Consider the following 19,600-nt stretch of genomic DNA (forward strand, 5'->3'; position numbering starts at 1 on the left):
TGACTGACCCATCCACCTTGAGCACTGGCACGATCGGGCTCGCCCAGTCACTGAATTCGACTGGCGAGATGATGCCTTCCCTCAGCAGGTGGTCCAATTCGCATTCTATCTTTTCCCGCATCACGTACGGCACCACTCTGGCCTTGTGGTGTACTGGCCTGGCGTCCGGGTTTATGTGAATCACTACCATGAAAGTGCCAATGTCGGGTTGAAATAATGAGTCAAATTTGTCCAGGACCTGTGAGCATGATACTCGCTCTACAGAAGAAATTGCATTGACATCACCCCATTTCCAGTTGACAGCAAGCCAACTCCTCCCCAGTAGTGCGGGGCTGTCCCCCGGGACAATCCAGAGTGGCAACCGGTTCTCCGAATCTTTGTGGGTCACGACTACCGTGGCGCTGCCTAGCACCGGAATGATCTCCTTTGTATATGTCCGTAGCTGTGCGTCAATCGGCAAAACTTTTGGCCTCCTGGCCTTGGACACCCACAACCTTTCGAACTGTTTGATACTCATCAGGGACTGGCTGGCCCCAGTGTCTAGCTCCATTAATAGAAACATAGAAAATAGGTGCAGGAGTAAGCCATTCGGCCCTTCGAGCCTGCACCGCCATTCAATGAGTTCATGGCTGAACATGCAACTTCAGTACCCCATTCCTGCTTTCTCGCCATACCTCTTGATCCCCCTAGTAGTAAGGACTACATCTAACTCCTTTTTGAATATATTTAGTGAATTGGCCTCAACAACTTTCTGTGGTAGAGAATTCCACAGGTTCACCACTCTCTGGGTGAAGAAGTTTCTCCTCATCTCGGTCCTAAATGGCTTACCCCTTATCCTTAGACTGTGACCCCTGGTTCTGGACTTCCCCAACATTGGGAACATTCTTCCTGCATCTAACCTGTCTAAACCAGTCAGAATTTTAAATGTTTCTATGAGATCCCCTCTCATTCTTCTGAACTCCAGTGAATACAAACCCAGTTGATCCAGTCTTTCTTGATATGTCAGTCCCGCCATCCCGGGAATCAGTCTGGTGAACCTTCGTTGCACTCCCTCAATAGCAAGAATGTCCTTCAAGTTAGGAGACCAAAACTGTACACAATACTCCAGGTGTGGCCTCACCAAGGCCCTGTACAACTGTTGTAACACATCCCTGCCCCTGTACTCAAATCCCCTCGCTATGAAGGCCAACATGCCATTTGCTTTCTTAACCGCCTGCTGTACCTGCATGCCAACCTTCAATGACTGATGTACCATGATGATGCCATTGAGGAGCACTTTCATCATTATCAGTGGCATCCTGGTATATGAACTGTATATGTGCCCCACATGAACTTGCTGAACTTCAGCTTCCAGCGATTTCCCCCAGTATTCATTTGGCCTCGTAGGGCTTACATCGGGCCCGTCCTCCTCGTACATCAACCTGGCTACAGGCTTCCTTCACATACGTGCCAAGTGACCACTGACGTTGCAGTTTCTGCAGGTATATTGCTGATACCTGCAAGCTCTGGCTGGGTGTTTGCCTCCACACCTCCAGCATGAGCTGGAGGCCCCGTTGTTGGAAACAAAAGGTCCATTACCAGTCGTTCGTCTCTGTCTCTGTAACTGTCCTTAAGCGCACCATTAACTGGTGTTGATGGCCCCATTACTGACCACATTGTCCATTGCGATGGCATGAATCGCTGTTCAGCTAGCCATTGTCTCAGTTGAATTCCCCCTTTGGGTTTGACTACATGCCTGTCCAATTGCCCTTGTCTGCCTAGAGAACTGTGTGCCGCATTAACAATGTTGACACCCTGGTCTTTTTCCGCATTTGAGCCAAGATTTTTGACATACATCATTCTGGTCTCTTCCTCCCCAGAGATAAATGTCTGGGTTATCAGAGTTGCCGCTTCGAAGGTCAAGTCTTTGGTCTCAATCAGTTTCCTGAAAATCCCAGCATGCCCGATGCTCTCAATAAAAAAGTCTCGCAGCATCTCCGCTCTGCATGCATCTGTGAACTTACATAGGCTCGCCAGTCGCCGGAGATCTGCAACGAAGTCAGGAACGCTTTGCCCTTCTTGCCGCCGGTGCGTGTAAAACCGGTGTCTCGCCATGTGCATGCTGCTCGCCAGTTTAAGGTGTTCCCCGATCAACTTACTGAGCTCTTCGAACGTCTCGTCCGCCGGCTTCTCTGGCGCTAGAAGGTCCTTCATCAGGGAGTACGTTCTGGATCCACAAACCGTCAGGAGATGAGACCTGCGTTTGTCGGCCGAATCCTGTCCCAACCATTCCTTAGTGACAAAACTTTGCTGTAGTCTCTCAATAAAGTCGTCCCAATCATCACCAACACAGTACCTCTCTTCTGTGCTGTGAGTGGCCATGCTCACCTGGTTTAAATCCCAGTTTCTTGTCACCAATGATATGTCCTTATTATACAGTATAAATGCACACGAGACCCATACTTGACAGAAGATCACTCTGTGACCAGTTACCTTTATTACCAAGACCTCAAGTGAGGAAGGTGGGTGGAGCTTCCCCTTTTATAACAAAGTCCAGGTTAGGAGTGTCTCCCACAAGTTCACCCCTTGTGGTCAATGTTCTCAAGGTGTACAACTTCCATCAGCTCATACATGGGTTACAATGATAGTTGAATACATGACACTAACCAACACTCCCCTTGTCATCAAAAAAATAAATAGAATGCAGTCATTTCTCTCAGTGATGTTTGAGAGACATAGCTGTGTGAAAAATGGCTGACATTGTCTACATAACTGATTACACTTCAAAACAAGTGCAGGGGAACGTTTCTGAGACACGATAAGGGGTTATTTCAATGCAAACACCGTTGTTAAAAATTGCCACAAGCCCCCATACTTCCAAAAACTAGGAGTTACAGACTTTGAGACAATAAAACTAGACATCAAATAATAAGCAGCAGGAGGATAAATTATTTTTAAAATTTTCCATTATTCTAGACCAACGCCCTTATAGATGTTCCTTCATTACTAAACCCGGAAAACCAGCACTGCTAAATTTCCTCTGGGGCGCGAAACATTGAGCCCCAGGGATAAATACTGGAAGTCGGTAAGACAAGAAATCCAATCTTCGCGCAGCAGACTGGTCCTGCCTGTCTCACTTAGAATAAAACAGTCCGCTTCCGGGCGACCTGTCCCTTGAGGACAAGCGGAGCTGCGCCTTACTATCTGCTTGATTGGTTACCCCCGGGCCTGGCGACCCCCATTTACCTTACCACACTCTCCGCCGCTTTCTCAGACCCACTTCCGCCCCGCGCGCGCATCATTTCTGCTCCTGCGCAGTTCAGCTGCTCGGAAAACGTGACTACCGTTTCACTTTGTCATCGATTATTGGAATGGGAATGCTCGTTTGAGCTGCGAGTCCGGTAAAACATTCAAAATGGAGCATTTGCAATGTTGTAGTCCAACATTCAAACTACCTGTGCGGTAAGCAGTCTACGATCTCACCGCAAAGCGTTTGAGCGGTGCAGCAATGGACGCGTGCAAAGCCCACAATGTAGAGCGGTTTAGAAACCGCTCTATTTAGAAAACGTGGCAGTTTGTATTGTCGGCTGAGATGTTGCGCATGGGTGGGGCGGTTGGGGCCCAAGCCCAAACTCCCCCTCGCCCCGGCTCAGGTGGTTGCACTCACTTCTCGGCCGCCAGCGATAGCGATCCCTGGCTTCTGGGGCTCCTGGTCAGCGGCCTTTGGCTGATCCCATTAACAGCCTTTTCCCTCCTGACAAATCTAACCAGGAGAAAGAGAGGTAAGAAAAATGGAAGGGAGCCAGCAGAAAGAGAGACTTGGCGGAGAGAGAAAGAAACTTGAGGGAGAAAGACAACACACAGCAGGAAAAGGAGAGTGCCCTGAGAAAGGAAGGCGAGGAGTCAGAGACAGACAGGAAAGGGGAAGTGTGAGAGATAAGAGATGAGGAAGAGTGAAAAATAAACTTGCCGTTCTCAATCTCATGACGTCCCAAAGCGCTTCACAGTCAGTGAAGTACTTTTGGAGTGTCGTCATTGTTGTAAGGTAGGAAATGCGGCGGCCAGTTGGCGCACAGCAAATTCCCACAAACTGCAATGACAATCTGTTTTCTTTAGAGATGTTGGTTGAGGGATAAATATTGTACATGACACCGGGAAGAACTCCTCTGCTCTTCAAAATACTGCCATGGAATCTTGAGAGGGTAAACTGGGCCTCGATTTACATAGAAATATAGAAAATAGGTGGAGGAGTAGGCCATTCGGCCCTTCGAGCCTGCACCACTATTCAATAAGATCATGGCTGATCATTCCCTCAGTACCCCTTTCCTGCTTTCTCTCCATACCCCTTGATCCCTTTAGCCGTAAGGGCCACATCTAACTCCTTCTTGAATATATCCAATGAACTGGCATCAACAACTCACTGCGGCAGGAAATTCCACAGGTTAACAACTCAGTGAAGAAGTTTCTCCTCATCTCAGTCCTAAATGGCCTACCCCTTATCCTAAGACTGTGTCCCCTGGTTCTGGACTTCCCCAACTTCGGGAACATTCTACCCGCATCTAACCTGTCCCGTCCCGTCAGAATCTTATATGTTTCTATGAGATCCCCTCTCATTCTCCTAAACTCCAATATATAAAGGCCCAGTTGATCCAGTCTCTCCTCATATGTCAGTCCTGCCATCCCGGGAATCAGTCTCGTGAACCTTCGCTGCACTCCCTCAATAGCAAGAACGTCCTTCCTCAGATTAGGAGACCAAAACTGAACACAATATTCCAGGTGAGGCCTCACCAAGACCCTGTATAACTGCAGTGAGACCTCGCTGCTCCTATACTCAATTCCCCTAGCTATGAAGGCCAACATACCATTTGCCGCCTTCACCGCCTGCTGTACCTGTATGCCAACTTTCAATGATTGATGAACCATGACACCCAGGACTTGTTGCACCTCCCCTTTTCCTAATCTGCTGCCATTCAGATAATCTGTCTTTGTGTTTTTCCCCCAAATTGGATAACCTCACATTTATCCACATTATACTGCATCTGCCATGCATTTGCCCACTCGCCAACCTGTCCAGGTCACCCGGCAGCCTCTTAGCGTCCCCTTCACAGCTCACACCGCCACCCAGTTTAGTGTCATCTGCAAACTTGGAGATATTACAATCAATTCCATCATCTAAATCATTAATATATATTGTAAAGAGCTGGGACCCCAGCACCGAGCCCTGCGGCACTCCACTAGTCACTGCCTGCCATTCTGAAAAGGACCTGTTTATCCTGACTCTCTGCTTCCTGTCTGCCAACCAGTTCTCTATCCACTTCAGTTTATTACTCCCAATACCATGTGCTTTGATTTTGCACACCAATCTCTTGTGTGGGACCTTGTCAAAAGCCTTTTGAAAGTCCAAGTACACCACATCCACTGGTTCTCCCTTGTCCACTCTACTAGTTACATCCTCAAAAAATTCCAGAACATTTGTCAAGCATGATTTCCCCTTCATAAATCCATGCTGACTTGGCCCTATATGCGCTGCTATTTCATGCTTAATAATTGATTCCAACATTTTTCCCACCACTGATGTCAGGCTAACCGGTCTATAATTACCCGCTTTCTCTCTCCCTCCCTTTTTTAAAAGTGGTGTTACATTAGCTACCCTCCAGTCCATAGGAACTGCTCCAGAGTCAATAGACTGTTGGAAAATGATCACCAATGCATCCACTATTTCAAGGGCCACTTCCTTAAGTACTCTGGGATGCAGACTATCAGGCCCGGGGATTTATCGACCTTCAACCCCATCAATTTCCCTAACACAATTTCCCGCCTAATAAGGATATCCTTCAGTTCCTCCTCCTCAATAGACCCTCGGTCCCCTAATACATCCGGAAGGTTATTTGTGTCTTTCTTCGTGAAGACAGAACCAAAGTATTTGTTCAATTGGTCTGCCATTTCTTTGTTCCCCATTATAAATTCACCTGAATCTGACTGCAAGGGACCTACGTTTGTCGTCTTTAATTTTTTTCTCTTCACATATCTATAGAAGCTTTTGCAGTCAGTTTTTATGTTCCCAGCAAGCTTCTTCTCATAATCTATTTCCCCCCTCTTAATTAAACCCTTTGTCCTCCTCTGCTGAATTCTAAATTTCTCCCAGTCCTCGGGTTTGCTGCTTTTTCTGGCCAATTTATATGCCTCTTCCTTGGATTTAACACTATCCTTAATTTCCCTTGTTAGCCACGGTTGAGCCACCTTCCCCGTTTTATTTTTACTCCAGACAGGGATGTACAATTGCTGAAGTTCATCCATGTGATCTTCAAATGTTTGCCATTGCCTGTGCACTATCAACCCTTTAAGTATCATTTGGCAGTCTGTTCTAGCCAATTCACGCCTCAAACCATCGAAGTTACCTTTCCTTACGTTCAGGACCCGAGTTCTCAATTAACTGTGTCACTCTCCATCCTAATAAAGAATTCCACCATGTTATGGTCACTCTACCCCAAGGGGTCTCGCAAAACAAGATTGCTAATTAGTCCTTTCTCATTACACATCACCCAGTCTAGGATGGCCAGCTCCCTGGTTGGTTCCTCGACATATTGGTCTAGAAAACCATCCCGAATACACTCCAGGAAATCCTCCTCCACCGCTTTGCTACCAGTTTGTTTAGCCCAATCAATATGTAGATTAAAGTACCCGTGATGACTGCTGTACCTTTATTACATGCATCCCTAATTTCTTGTTTGATGCTGTCCCCAACCTTACTACGACTGTTTGGTGGTCTGTGCACAACTCCCACTAGCGTTTTCTGCCCCTTGGTATTCCGTAGCTCCACATCATCCAAGCTAATGTCCTTTCTTACTATTGCATTAATTTCCTCTTTAACCAACAATGCAACCCCGCCTCCTTTTCCTTTCTGTCTATCCTTCCTAAATGTTGAACACCCCTGGATGTTGAGTTCCCAGCCTTGGTCACCCTGGAGCCATGTCTCCGTGATGCCAATTGCATCATACCCGTGAACTGCTATTTGCGCAGTTAATTTGTCCACCTTATTCCGAATATTCCTCGCATTGAGGCACAGAGCCTTCAGGCTTGTCTTTCTAACACACTTTGCCCTTTTAGAATTTTGCTGTAATGTGGCCTTTTTTACTTTTTGCCTTGGGTTTCTCTGTCCTCCACTTTTACTTTTTTTCTTTCTATCTTTTGCTTCTACCCCCATTCTACTTCCCTCTGTCTCCCTGCATAGGTTCCCATCCCTCTGCCGTATTAGTTTAGCTCCTCTCCAACAGCACTAGCAAACACTCCCCCCTAGGACATTGGTTCCGGTCCTGCCAAGGTGCAGACCGTCCGGTCTGTACTGGTCCCACCTCCCCCAGAACCGGTTCCAATGTCCCAGGAATTTGAATCCCTCCCTTCTGCACCACTCCTCAAGCCACGTATTCATTTGAGCTATCCTGCGATTCCTACTCTGACTAGCATGTGGCACTGGTAGCAATCCTGAGGTTACTACTTTTGAGGTTCTACTTTTTAATTTAGCTCCTAGCTCCCTAAATTCGTCTTGTAGGACCTCATCCTGTTTTTTACTTATATCATTGGCTCCTATATGCTCCACGACAACTGGCTGTTCACCCTCCCTTTTCAGAATGCCCTGCACCCGCTCCGAGACACCCTTGACCCTTGCACCAGGGAGGCAACATACCATCCTGGAGTCTCGTTTGCGGCCGCAGAAACGTCTATCTATTCCCCTTACAATAGAATCCCCTATCACTATAGCTCTCCCACTCTTTTTCCTGCCCTCCTGTGCAGCAGAGCCACCCACAGTGCCATGAACCGTTTAATGCCTCAAGGACAGAGAAGTGGTAGAGGGAGAAGAATAGAAATAAAGGAGCAAAGAGGAAGGCAAAACTTGCATTTATAAAACACATTTTTTAGTTTCACAACCAATGAATTACTGTTGCAGCGTACTCACTTGTGTTGCATCAGCCAGTTCACGCGTAGCAAAGTCCCACAAACAGCAATCAGATGAATGACCAGTTAATGTCTTTCGGCTGAGGGATGAATGTTGACCAGGAGACCAGCAGTACTACCTGTTTTGCTTCAAATGCCATGGCATCTTTTATTCCACTTTGAACAGGAAAGCAGGATCTCAGTTTAATGTCTCATCAGGAAAGACGGCACCTCTGGCAATGCAGCACTCTGTCAGTACTGAATTGGAAGTGTCAGTCAAGATTACCTGCTTAAGACCTGGGATGGGAGTTGACCTCACAAGCTTCGGACTCTGAGGCAAGAGTGCTACAAACTGAGCCAAGCTGACACAGTGACAAAGAAATAAGTGAAGAAGAGAGTTTTTTCAGGCAGAACCGTGAACTTTAAACATAAGAACATAAGAAATAGGAGCAGGAGTAGGCCATACGGCCCCTCGAGCCTGCTCTCCCATTCAATACGATCATGGCTGATCTGATCATGGACTCAACTCCACTTCCCCGCCCTTTCCCCATAACCCCTTATCGTTTAAGAAACTGTCTATTTCTGTCTTAAATTTATTCAATGAGCCAGCTTCCACAACTCTCTGAGGCAGCGAATTCCTCAGATTCACAACCCTCTGAGAGAAAAAATTTCTCCTCATCTCAGTTTTAAATGGGCGGCCCCTTATTCTAAGATTATGCCCCCTAGTTCTAGTCTCCCATATCAGTGGAAACATCCTCTCTGTATCCACCTTGTCAAGCCCCCTCATGATCTTATACGTTTCGATAAGATCACTTCTCATTCTTCTGAATTCCAATGAGTAGAGGCCCAACCTGCTCAACCTTGCCTCATAAGTCAACCCCCTCATCTCCGGAATCAACCTAGTGAACCTTCTCTGAACTGCCTCTAAAGCAAGTATATCCTTTCGTAAATATGGAAAGCAAAACTGCACACAGTATTCCAGGTGTGGGCTCACCAATATCCTGTATAGCTGTAGCACGACTTCCCTGCTTTTATACTCCATCCCCTAAAGGATGTGAGGGTTTTCTTTGTGGAGATGGTTGTTTTAAAAAGTACATTTTGAGAACTACTGAATTAGATTGTTTATTCTGATTGTAGATTTATTGTTAAGGTTGTCATTGCATGAGTAAGTCGTGAGCAAATGTGGGCTTAAGAAGTATTAAAATACTGTTTAGTCCTCGCCTCAAGATTTTTCTTCAGTAACATTAAGTCAGCCACTCCTACTAAATCGAACAGAAAAATGCAGAAAACATGCCTGCCCATTGTTATTGCTCATAATTTCTTCAATTCTGCATGAGGTAACAGTATAAAGGTACACATTTGTGGAAAAAAAACTGTTCCACCCTGGAAGGTTGCCAATTCTTCTTCAGTTATGATGGCTTTAAGGGTATGTGTGACATCATTAAAAAGACAATCCAGAAGTGAAGGAATTGACAGAGAAGGCAGATAGTGAGAGGCCTTGCATCACAATTCAATCCATTCCTAAACAGTAAGACAACTTGCACTGCAAACCAAATTGTTTCCAGTTAGACGTCATGATGAATTTTATTGCAGCGGGAGTGAGTGGGCCCATGTTTTGCATTTACCAGTCTGGAGACGCGAATTAAGCTATGTCACTAGGTTTGGAATAACCTGGTAACTAAAGTCAATCAGTCTAACGTCAGTGGTGGAAAATCTACATAGAATATACAGCACGGAAATGAGCCAACCAGTCCATGCGCCTCTTGAACCTCCTTCCACCCATCATCCAAGTCTATCAGCATAACCCTCTATTCCCTTCTCCCTCATATGCTTATCCAGCCTCCCCTTAAATGCATCTATACTATTCACCTCAACCACTCCCTGTGGCACGAGTTCCACATTCTCACCACTCTCTGGGTAAAGAAGTTTCTTCTGAATTCCCTATGAACTCTTGGTGACTATCTTATATTGATGGCCTCTAGCTTTCCTCTTCCCTACAAGTGGAAATACTTTGTGTCTACTCTATCAAAACCTCTCATAATTTTAAAGACCTCTATTTGGTCACCCCTCAGCCTTCGCTTTTCAAGAGAAAAGAGACCCAGTAGGTATAACCTCGCATTTCTGGTACCTTCCTTGTAAATCTTTTTTGTCCCCTCTCCAGTGCCTCCATATCCTTTTTAGAATTGTATACAATACCTGTACTGTAAGTGCGGTCTAACCCAGGTTCGATACAAGTTTAGCGTAAATTCTCTACTTTTCAGTTCTATCCCTCTAGAAATAAACCCTAGTGCTTGGTTTGCCTTTTTTATGGCCTTATTCATCTGCATCACTACTAGAGAACTCTGTCAAGAACAAAATTAATTCTCACTTGGAGAAGCATGGGTTGCTAAGGGACAACCAGCATTGGTTTGTTAAAAGCAAATTGTGTCTGACTAACTTGATTGAGTTTTTTGATGAAATAACTGAGCGGGTTGATGAAGGTAGTATGCATGGACTTTCGAAAGGCACTTGATAAAGTTTCACATAACAGACTTACTCGTAAAATAGAAGCACATGAGATTAAAGGGACTTTGGTATGTAATTGGCCAAGGGATATGAGGCAGAGACTAATGGTGAACGGATGGTTTTCTGACTGAAGAGAAGTATGGAGTGCAGTCCCCCAGGGATTGGTATTAGGAGCATTGCTTTTCGTGTTTTATATAAATGATCTTGTCTTTGGTATAGGGAGTTTGCGAATAATACAAAACTTGGCAACGCGGTAAATAGTGAGCAGGATAGTAGCAGACTTCAGGAGAACAGAGACAGACTGGTGAAATGGGCAGACACATGGCAGATGCAATTTAATGCGGATAAGTGTTGTACTTTGGGATGGACAACATGGAGATGCAGTATAATGTAAATTTAACTATTTTGAGGGGTTGCAAGAGCAGAGGGACCTGGAGGAGCACATTCACAAATCTTTGAAAGGTGATAGGGCACGTTGATAATACAGCTAAGAAAGCTTATGGGATACCATAATAAGGAAGTCATGCTAAACCCTTACAAATCTTTGGTTAGGCCTCAACTGGAGTATTGTGTATAATTCTGGGCACCACACTTTAGGAAGGATGTCAAGGCCTTGGAGAGAGTACGGAGGAGGTTTACCATGATGATATCAGGAATGAGGGACTTCAGTTATGTGGAAAGATTGGCGAATCTGGGCTTGTTCTCAAAGTAGCAAAGGGAACCGGGAGACCTGTTAGAGGTGTTCAAAATTATGAGGGGGGTTTGATAGAGCAAGTAGGGAGAAACGGTTTCCTCTGGCAAGTGGGCCAGTAAACAGAGGTCATCGATTTCAAATAATTTGAAAAAAAACTAGAGGGGAAATGAAAAATTCTTTCACACAGAGGGTTGCTAAGATCTAGACTACACGACCTGAAATGGTGGTGGAATCAGATTCCATAAGAAATTTCAAAAGGTGATTGAACATGTTCTTGAAGAGGACTAATTTGCAGAGTTATAGGGAGAAAGCTGGGATGTGGGCCTAAATTGGACAGCTCTTTCAAAGAGCTGGCAGAGGCACTACGAGCCAAATGGCCTCCTTCTGTTCTGAAAGATTCTATGGGGGTGAATTTCGGTATTGCCCCGATTGGGGACGGTAACCGAGGCAAGGCGGGACTTCCTGCGCCTGGCAAAATAGAGGTTACTGCCTCCTCTCGGGGGGCAGGACTGGAGCGGTAAGCGCATGAATTTTCCAGTGCTGCACGGAGCGCCAAGTAGCACTGATCCAAGCGCAGGCCTCTCCCCTTCCACTAAAGGGGCAAGGGGCCTCCACTAGGCCACCGGGGATGCGCGGTGCCATGGCCTTAGCCCAGCACAGAAGTGGAGTGCAGGGCTGCCCCATCGTGGCATAGACCCCGCGAAATAGACAATGGAAGGCCGGGGAAAAAGACTGTCGCCGCGCACCTCCCCTTTGCTTTTCGCCATGTGAGCGGAATGCAGCCCAGTTCATGACCTGTGAGGCTGGTGCTGACATTGCCCGCAGTAGCCTCACGGGGCACAGCCCAATTTCCGCTGTGGGGCAAAAATGGGTTGCTGAGGCAGCGGCCCGGGGTGCTGCTGGTGGGAGCGGGGCACTGCCAGTTTGCACCTCCGCTAACTCCCACACAATTTCGCAGGAGGCGGTAGCGCCCTCCCAACCCTCCTGGACAAGAAGTCATTTGCGCCAATGGGAGGCGCAAACGATGCCAATTTCTTCCCCAATGTGCTTTAATCCTGTCGGTGCTACCTTGTATCTGTATGTTCGCTCTGATGCAGGTGCTGATGGACACAATGCACTGCTTAATGTTGTGTGTCACCCTAGTTATATGTGGTTTTTATGTTGAATTACCAACTGACACAGTGAAAATATTTTTTCCATGTATCCATTTTGAAATGAAACTTAATGAAATTTAGGAAACTCCCAGCCTATTCTCTCAAACATGGCAGTTGTTTGTAAGATGGATGCCTTCAATGGAGAAAGGAGGCTAGAAGTCACTCTGTGCAACTTGATCCCAAGGTCCTGACTGCCGTTTCCAGATAGGAAGGTATGTTTAGCTGTAAAAGAAGTTGACAAGCACATTCATGAGCTTGTTAATGTAACAGTTGTTGTACTGGTTAATGTACTGGACTGACTGGGTGACTTCAATGATTGTGGTAATGAAAGGAAATAATAAAGGTCACTCTGCATCAATGGAAAACCACTTAAGTGCCCGCCAATGTAATCACTATGTACTTTCAACTATAGGTGATGTTCTGGCTGAACTAGCGAAAGTGAAACTATTCACCGCTGTGACCCAAAGAACGGGATTTGGTATGTTCTGTTAGATGAAGAATCTGCTTTTCAAGATTGTTAGGAAGATACAGATAGTTACTGTTGGAATCTCTGCAGCTCACAATGAATTTTAGAGATGCTGTGAGCTGCAGAGATGCCAAAAGGTATGAAACACTTTTTTTTTTTAAAGTCAGGAGTTACTTACTGTTGTAGTGGATGACATTTTAGGCTAGGATACAGAGGTACAGAACCACATTATCTGGAGGTCCCGATCAAGCAATGCCAATAAAAAAAGTATCAAAATGAACAAGAAATGAAAAATGTGGGTCTTAAACTCTCTGAAGATGGACTCCAACCAGATGCTACAAATAAGAGATCCAAAGAATGCTTGGAATGACTAACTACAGCAAGTGGGCCCAGAGTTGCCCAGATGTAACTAACCACTGCTCTCTGTGAGCTAGTTAAGAAAGAACATGACTACATGGGACTGTTGCCATGAGAAGTGCCCGGATGAAGTCAAGAAAATCATCTTTCAGCCACCAATGGTATCACAAAAAAAGTTTGCCGTTGTTTAAGGATGCAATTCCACAGTGTGACATGTCTAAAAAAGATATAGGACCACATCTCATGCAGAAAAATCAGCCAATGCCTCAAGAAGTCTAATGGAAATGGAGAAAAACTAATGGAACAATTGAAAAAGAACTCTTCGCCACTGTTTCTGGTTTGGAGAAATTGGAGCGGTACTGCTTTGGAGGGAGATCACAAACTACTTGAAACCAAGTTGAAAAATAATGTTCAAAGCTACAAAGTTGTCTATGAAAGAGGCAAGGAAATGTTCCTTGTTAACACGTTAAGCGGATCTGATATACCCGACACTGCTAGAGAGGGAGACAATGATGAATAGACTCAAGTTTGAAAACGGCAAAATAAATAAAGATCAGTGTGCAGCATTACTTATCCCTATGAGGATGGAGTGACCAAGCTACTTGAATAGGCAAAGATCTGAAAATGTTCGATATGATAATAAAGGGCTGGCTTGCCACAAAGAGAAGTAGCACCCTGAATATTACAACCTTACAGATGAACTGGGCACATGGGATGGATTGATATTCAAAACAAATCAAGTAATTAAATCCCTATCTGAGACAGGAGAAAGCTCATATTGAAATACAAAGTTGTCTTTGGAGAGCTGGAGAAGTGATTTACTGACCTCCTGTGGAGATAGAGACATGCACATGCATATCTAAATGTGATACTGCAAGGAGTTTCAAACTAATCAGGAAGATTAACTGAAGTGAAACTACCTAGCTACACAGCTACAATAACTGCACAGAAGAAGAAATCATGGCTGTTCTTCAACAAAGTAGTGTGCCAGGACCACACCAGCACAGCAGCAAGAACCCTAGGTGGAAAAGTCTCCGAATAATCCCATGAACAACAAGCCAGCTAGCCTAAAGCTCAGGACTGATCAAGCAAGACCAAAACCTCTTAATAAGGCATTTACTGACTTTGTAATTGTTTAAACTGTTTTCAGTGCAGCTGTTGAACTGAGTTTGTTGTTGAAGTGTTTGATTGCACACATTTACTTTCTTTTGAGGAGGGAGATATATTATTGAATTGACATTTTTGAATTAATAGTGAGAGTAAACTGTTGTCTGACCTGGAGTTTTGTGTGATTGACAACTGCAGTGTAGAATTAAAGTGGGCAGTAACGAGCACTGGAATAAACTCCAGTTGTTTCTTAAAAGCAATCCATATTTATATATCAGCTGTTGAATGAAAACTAAACTCTTGAAATGCCCTGCACCAACACACATGTTGCTAAACAAAATAGCCATGTTCTCCCAGGTCACAACACAAAATGCTCACAATTCAAACCAAAGTCTTCTGCACCGTCCCTCTGACCCACTCCAAACCTGCCTGTATCTCAGAGTCCCCTCCACTTGTCGCACCCCACTGTGAGCTCGAACCTGGCCTGCTGTGTGACTGCTCCTGTCTTTCTCTGCATTGCTTTCTCCTCTTCACATTCACGGAGAGTGAAAATCTAATCTGGGTTCCAGCACCTTGTATATTTATAATGGATACCTGGGGATCAGGCTGGAATCTACTTGTGGGGCGACATGGTTTACATTTAGAATAACAGCTTCCCACGAAAGAGTTATAGTCTGGTATCTAATTGAAACGTTCAGGTGGTTTATATGTTTGATTCTGCTGTCTGTTATTAAATGTAACTATTCTGATGAAAGATCATTCACTTGAATGGTTTTCTCTCCACATGTGCTGTCTGACCTGCTGAGTGTTTCCAGCATTTTCTGTTTTTATATTAGAATTGATCCTATGTGGACCATGTGGAATAATAACTCTCTAACTCCAATGGCACCACATTGCAGGACAACCACCCTTAGTCAGGGAGAGGGCACTGCGATTTTCAATAATGGCGAATCTCACTCTTTAGAGCAATAGATTGAACATAAATCGGCCAACATGTGATTTTCCAAACGGGTTGGTAGGACGGAGCCTTGCTCATCAGGAGCACGTATCGGGAAGTCTTGGGCACACGTTCACAATTTATAGAATCATAGAAATTTACACAACAGAAGGAGGCCATTCGGCCCATCATGTCTGTGCCAGCTGAAAAAGAGCGACCCAGCCTAATCCCACTTTCCAGCTCTCGGTCCGTAGCCCTGTAGGTTACAGCACTTCAAGTGCACATCCAAGTACTTTTTAAATGTGATGAGGGTTTATGCTTCTACCACCCTTTCAGGCAGTGAGTTCCAGACTCTACCACTCTCTGGGTAAAAAAAATATCTCCTCAACTCACCTCTAATCCTTCTACCAATTACTTTAAATCTATGCGCCCTGGTTATTGATCTCTCTACTAAGGGAAATAAGTCCTTCCAATACATTCTATCCAGGCCCCTCATAATTTTATACACTTCAATTAAATCTCCCCTCAGCCTCCTCTGTTCCAAAGAAAACAAAGTCAATCTTTCCTCATAGCCAAAATTCTCCAGTCCTGGCAACATCCTTGTGAATTTCCTCTGTATCCTCTCTAGTGCAATCATATCTTTCCTGTCACATGGTGACCAGAACTGTACGCAGTACTCTAACTGTGGCCTAACTAATGTTTTATGCTATTCTAGCATCACGTCCCTGCTCTTCTATTCTATTCCTCGGCTAATAAAAGAATGTATCCCATATGTCCTCTTAACCACGTTATCTACCTGGCCTGCCACCTTCAGGAATCTGTGGACATGCACTCCAAGGTCCCTCTGTTCCTCCACACTTCTCAGTATCCTTCCATTTATTGTGTATTCCCTTGCCTTGTTAGACCTCCCCAAATGCATTACCTCACATTTCTCTGGATTGAATTCCATTTACCACTTTTCTGCTCACCTCACCAGTCCATTGATATCTTGCTGCAGTCTACAGCTTTCAACCACACAGCCAGTTATATATCACAAATAGTAGGGGACTTAGTACTGAGCCTTCGGAATCCTTATGGAAACAGTCACAAAAACATATGTTGACCATTAACCTTTGCTTCCTGCTACTGAGCCAATTTTGGATCCAACTTTCCCTTGGATCCCGTGGGCTTTTTCTATTCTGACCAGTCTGCCATGTGGCACCTTGTCAAAAGCCTTGCTAAAATCCATGTCGACATCAAATGCGCTATCCTCATCGACTCTCCTTGTCACCTGCTCTCAAAATTCAATCAAGTCAGTCAGACACGACCTTCCCTGAACAAATCCATGCTGACTGTCCTTGATTAAGCCGTGCCTTGCTAGATGATGATTAATACTGTCCCTCATAAATTTTCCAATAATCGAGGTTAGGCTGACTGGCCTGTAATTACTTGGTCAATTGCTTTCGCCCTTTTTAAACAAAGGGACATCATTAGCAGTCCTACAGTCCTCCGGCACCACCCCTGTAGCCAGAGAGGATTGGAAAATGACGGTCAGAGCCTCTGCTATTCCTCCCTTGCTTCTCAACAGCCTGGGATACATTTCATCTGGGCCTGGCGATTTATCTACTTTGAAAGATGCTAAACCCCATAATATTTCTTCTCACTTTATTTATTCCATTTAATATTTCACACTCCTCCTTAACTACAATATCTGCATCATTCCAGTCTTTTCTGGAGATGCAAAGTATTGATTAAGAACCATACCCACATCCTCCACCTCCACATACAAGTTAACTTTTTGATCACTAATAGGCCCTACTCTTTCCTTAGTTACCTTATTGCTCTTTATATATTTATAACACATCTTTGGGTGTTCCTTGGTTTTACTTGCCAATATTTTTCATGCCCTCTCTTTGCTATCCTAATTTCACCCCTGCACTTTCTATACTCCTCTGGGCTTTCTGCAGTATTGAGCTCTCGGTATCTGACATGCCTGCCTTTTTTGCCTTATCCTGTACATCCTTGACATCCAGGGGACTCCATCTGTTAATGGAAAATCGCGGGGACCACATCTATGATTTCTATCATACAATCTCGGAGGACAATGCTCCATCCTGGCAACCAGCATTCCAAGTATCACCAATGCGGTGTAAATACCACGCATCACCCGAAATGAACTTACAACACTGTTGACTTTTTTTTGTTTGTGAGTTATTTGTGTCAATCTGTTACTTATTGTATATCGTTCATTATAGGATCAAATTCAACAGCGGATAAGCTCACAGGAAAGTCACAATACTAACAGATAATGTTCAGGACAACATGCAGGTATGTTGCAAAGAGGCTGACAGAGTCACACAACCTATAACAACGTACAAATTCCTGTCAGCTAGAAATATGGAGCACCCGTCAACTGAATTACAAACTGCCAATTGCTCATGGTTCTAAGTGCAGTACTGATTGGCCCTGGGTGGTCTAGAGTAGATGGAATAGTCTGTGCAACATTACTCTTCTCATGCTGTGATAAGTTCCATTTTATAAAATGAAAGATTTAGACACAGTTCAGAAACGATCCTGCAGTGAGATTGAGGGGCTTGACAAGGTGAATGCAGAGAGGATGTTTCCACTGATGGGGGAGACTAGAGTAGAGGGCATAATCTTAGAATAAGAGGCCGCCCATTTAAAACAAAGATGAGGAGAAATTTCTTCTCTGCGGGTTGTAAATCTGTGGAATTCGCTGCCTCAGCGAGCTGTGGAAGCTGGGACATTGAATAAATTTAAGACAGAAATAGACAGTTTCTTAAATGATAAGGGGTTATGGGGAGCGGGCGGGGAAGTGGAGCTGAGTCCATGATCAGATCAGCCATGATCTTATTGAATGATGCAGCAGGCTCGAGGAGCCATATGGCCTACTCCTGTTCCTATTTCTTATGTTCTTACGTAATAATTAACGTTGTTATTGTTGCAGGATACCCCTGTGCACAGTTGCCATCTACTAAGGAGTCGGGTTTGTGTTTAACTAGTAGGAAGGCTCTTCCAAAAGAATGGAGATCCCCGAGGAGGTCCTGGCCATGATATTTTCCTATTTGTTGGTGTGTGAGAGGCACTCGGCCTCACAGGTCTGCAGAAGATGGGCAGAGGCTGTTGTTTCTCCTACTGTGTGGCATTACACAGCACTGAGGTGGGTAGTCATTCTGCTGCTTTTGTCTCTCCATCTGGGTAGAAGTCATTGCGTACAGTACCCATCGCAAGTAACCATTTAAATACTGGATTTTTATTTTTATAACATGCTGGTGTTGGCTGTCACTGAACAAATAAAATGTTTTTTTGATAAATGTTGTTCCATTCAAGCTGAATAATGTCCTTGCTGGGGAATAGGTGTTGAGTCCAGGGCTGATAGTTAGGGGGCCCCCTCTTCCCATTACACATTTGTTCCAGTCGATTATGTGTAGTCTTTTCCTATAAGCAGGTACAAAATGTATAGTTAGAATTATACATACAGATGGAGGCTATTCGGCCCATTGTGTCTATGCCAGCTCTTTGAAAGAGCTATTTAATTAGTCCCACTCTCTTTCCCCACAGCCCTGTAATTTTTTCCTTTTCAGGTACATATCCAATTCCCTTTTGAAAGCTACAATTGAATCTACCTACACCATCCTTTCAGGCAGTGCATTCCAGATCAGATAACTGTAGCGCCGGGTAGTGTCTATCGCCTCAAAGTACAAAATTCAGTTTTTCCCCCAAAGAGGAGAGTGTAACGCCAATGGAGCATTCCACTCTCGTCCTCGGGCACCAATGGAGCGCTAGCGCAAGAGGCCTACTCAATTTTTTTCTGCTAGGATGCCAGCATCCTGGCGCCTGAAAATGAGAAAAAAATGTTGGTGAAAATTTCAATGACCTACACCTTTACTTCCCCACTACTGCCATAAATTAATTAATTAATTTAATTTCACAACTTTCCTTGCTCTCCGGAAGATACCGCCCCGGGATCACTGATGTACCGACTGCTTTCCCTGTCAGGAATAGCTCCTGCCGGTAAAGCAGGCGATTCAATTCAATTTTGCCGCTGCGGTGCCAAGGAAGCATTGCATGCTCGATGATGTCACCACATGGGTGACGCTAGAGTGCACAGCGCTACCTCTTAGCGCCGCCCCCATCGCTCCATTGAAGTTTTCGGAAGGCGAGGACAGCGCGCCGCTGCGTCAGTAGGTACTTAGCGGCCCTCTCCGGTGCTAACGGGTGCCGCATACCACTGAATTTCGGCCCCTTCGAGTCTGGAAGAGCAGAGATGGTGTCACCAATGCAGCATGCGAGCAGCTTTTCTTGACAGCATATTTTGGGATAGAAAAATGATGTGCCATGCTAGAAGCAAAGTTCAGTAGCACCAATAAAGTCTGCGCTGCAGTAATGGGTGCAGGGGTAAAAGAGCTGAAAAGTCTGAGTACTTTGCATACTGTCTCATTGAGCTGCAATAGACTGATAGTAATCTC

The 19,600-nt window shown here is 44.8% G+C and overlaps 2 protein-coding genes across 13 annotated transcripts in view; one reads left to right on the forward strand and one right to left on the reverse strand.

The window, feature by feature from the left end:
- The window catches only part of tradd (tnfrsf1a-associated via death domain), a 26,160-nt gene extending 22,386 nt beyond the window's left edge, over nucleotides 1-3,774 (reverse strand). Inside the window, exon 1 of one of the 3 annotated variants that reach the window (XM_070897885.1) lies at nucleotides 3,647-3,774. Coding sequence is in view for 1 of the 3 variants with exons in the window: in XM_070897883.1 (XP_070753984.1) it covers nucleotides 3,231-3,281 (51 nt within the window). In the remaining 2 variants the exon portion in view is untranslated. Of the gene's footprint in view, nucleotides 1-3,225; nucleotides 3,305-3,646 lie in introns of those variants that run through there. The other 2 variants (XM_070897883.1, XM_070897889.1) reach the window with 2 other exon arrangements.
- The window catches only part of fbxl8 (F-box and leucine-rich repeat protein 8), a 27,892-nt gene continuing 11,556 nt past the window's right edge, over nucleotides 3,265-19,600 (forward strand). The window contains exons 1-4 of one of the 10 annotated variants that reach the window (XM_070897881.1): nucleotides 3,265-3,441; nucleotides 12,677-12,742; nucleotides 17,366-17,438; nucleotides 18,134-18,291. In XM_070897881.1, coding sequence (XP_070753982.1) covers nucleotides 18,155-18,291 — 137 coding nt within the window. In that variant the 5' untranslated portion in view covers nucleotides 3,265-3,441; nucleotides 12,677-12,742; nucleotides 17,366-17,438; nucleotides 18,134-18,154. Of the gene's footprint in view, nucleotides 3,442-3,634; nucleotides 3,762-12,676; nucleotides 12,868-17,365; nucleotides 17,439-18,078; nucleotides 18,292-19,600 lie in introns of those variants that run through there. The other 9 variants (XM_070897874.1, XM_070897872.1, XM_070897873.1 and 6 more) reach the window with 9 other exon arrangements.

Source organism: Pristiophorus japonicus, chromosome 13, assembly GCF_044704955.1.
Source record: "Pristiophorus japonicus isolate sPriJap1 chromosome 13, sPriJap1.hap1, whole genome shotgun sequence".
Classification (NCBI taxonomy): Eukaryota; Metazoa; Chordata; class Chondrichthyes; family Pristiophoridae; genus Pristiophorus; species Pristiophorus japonicus.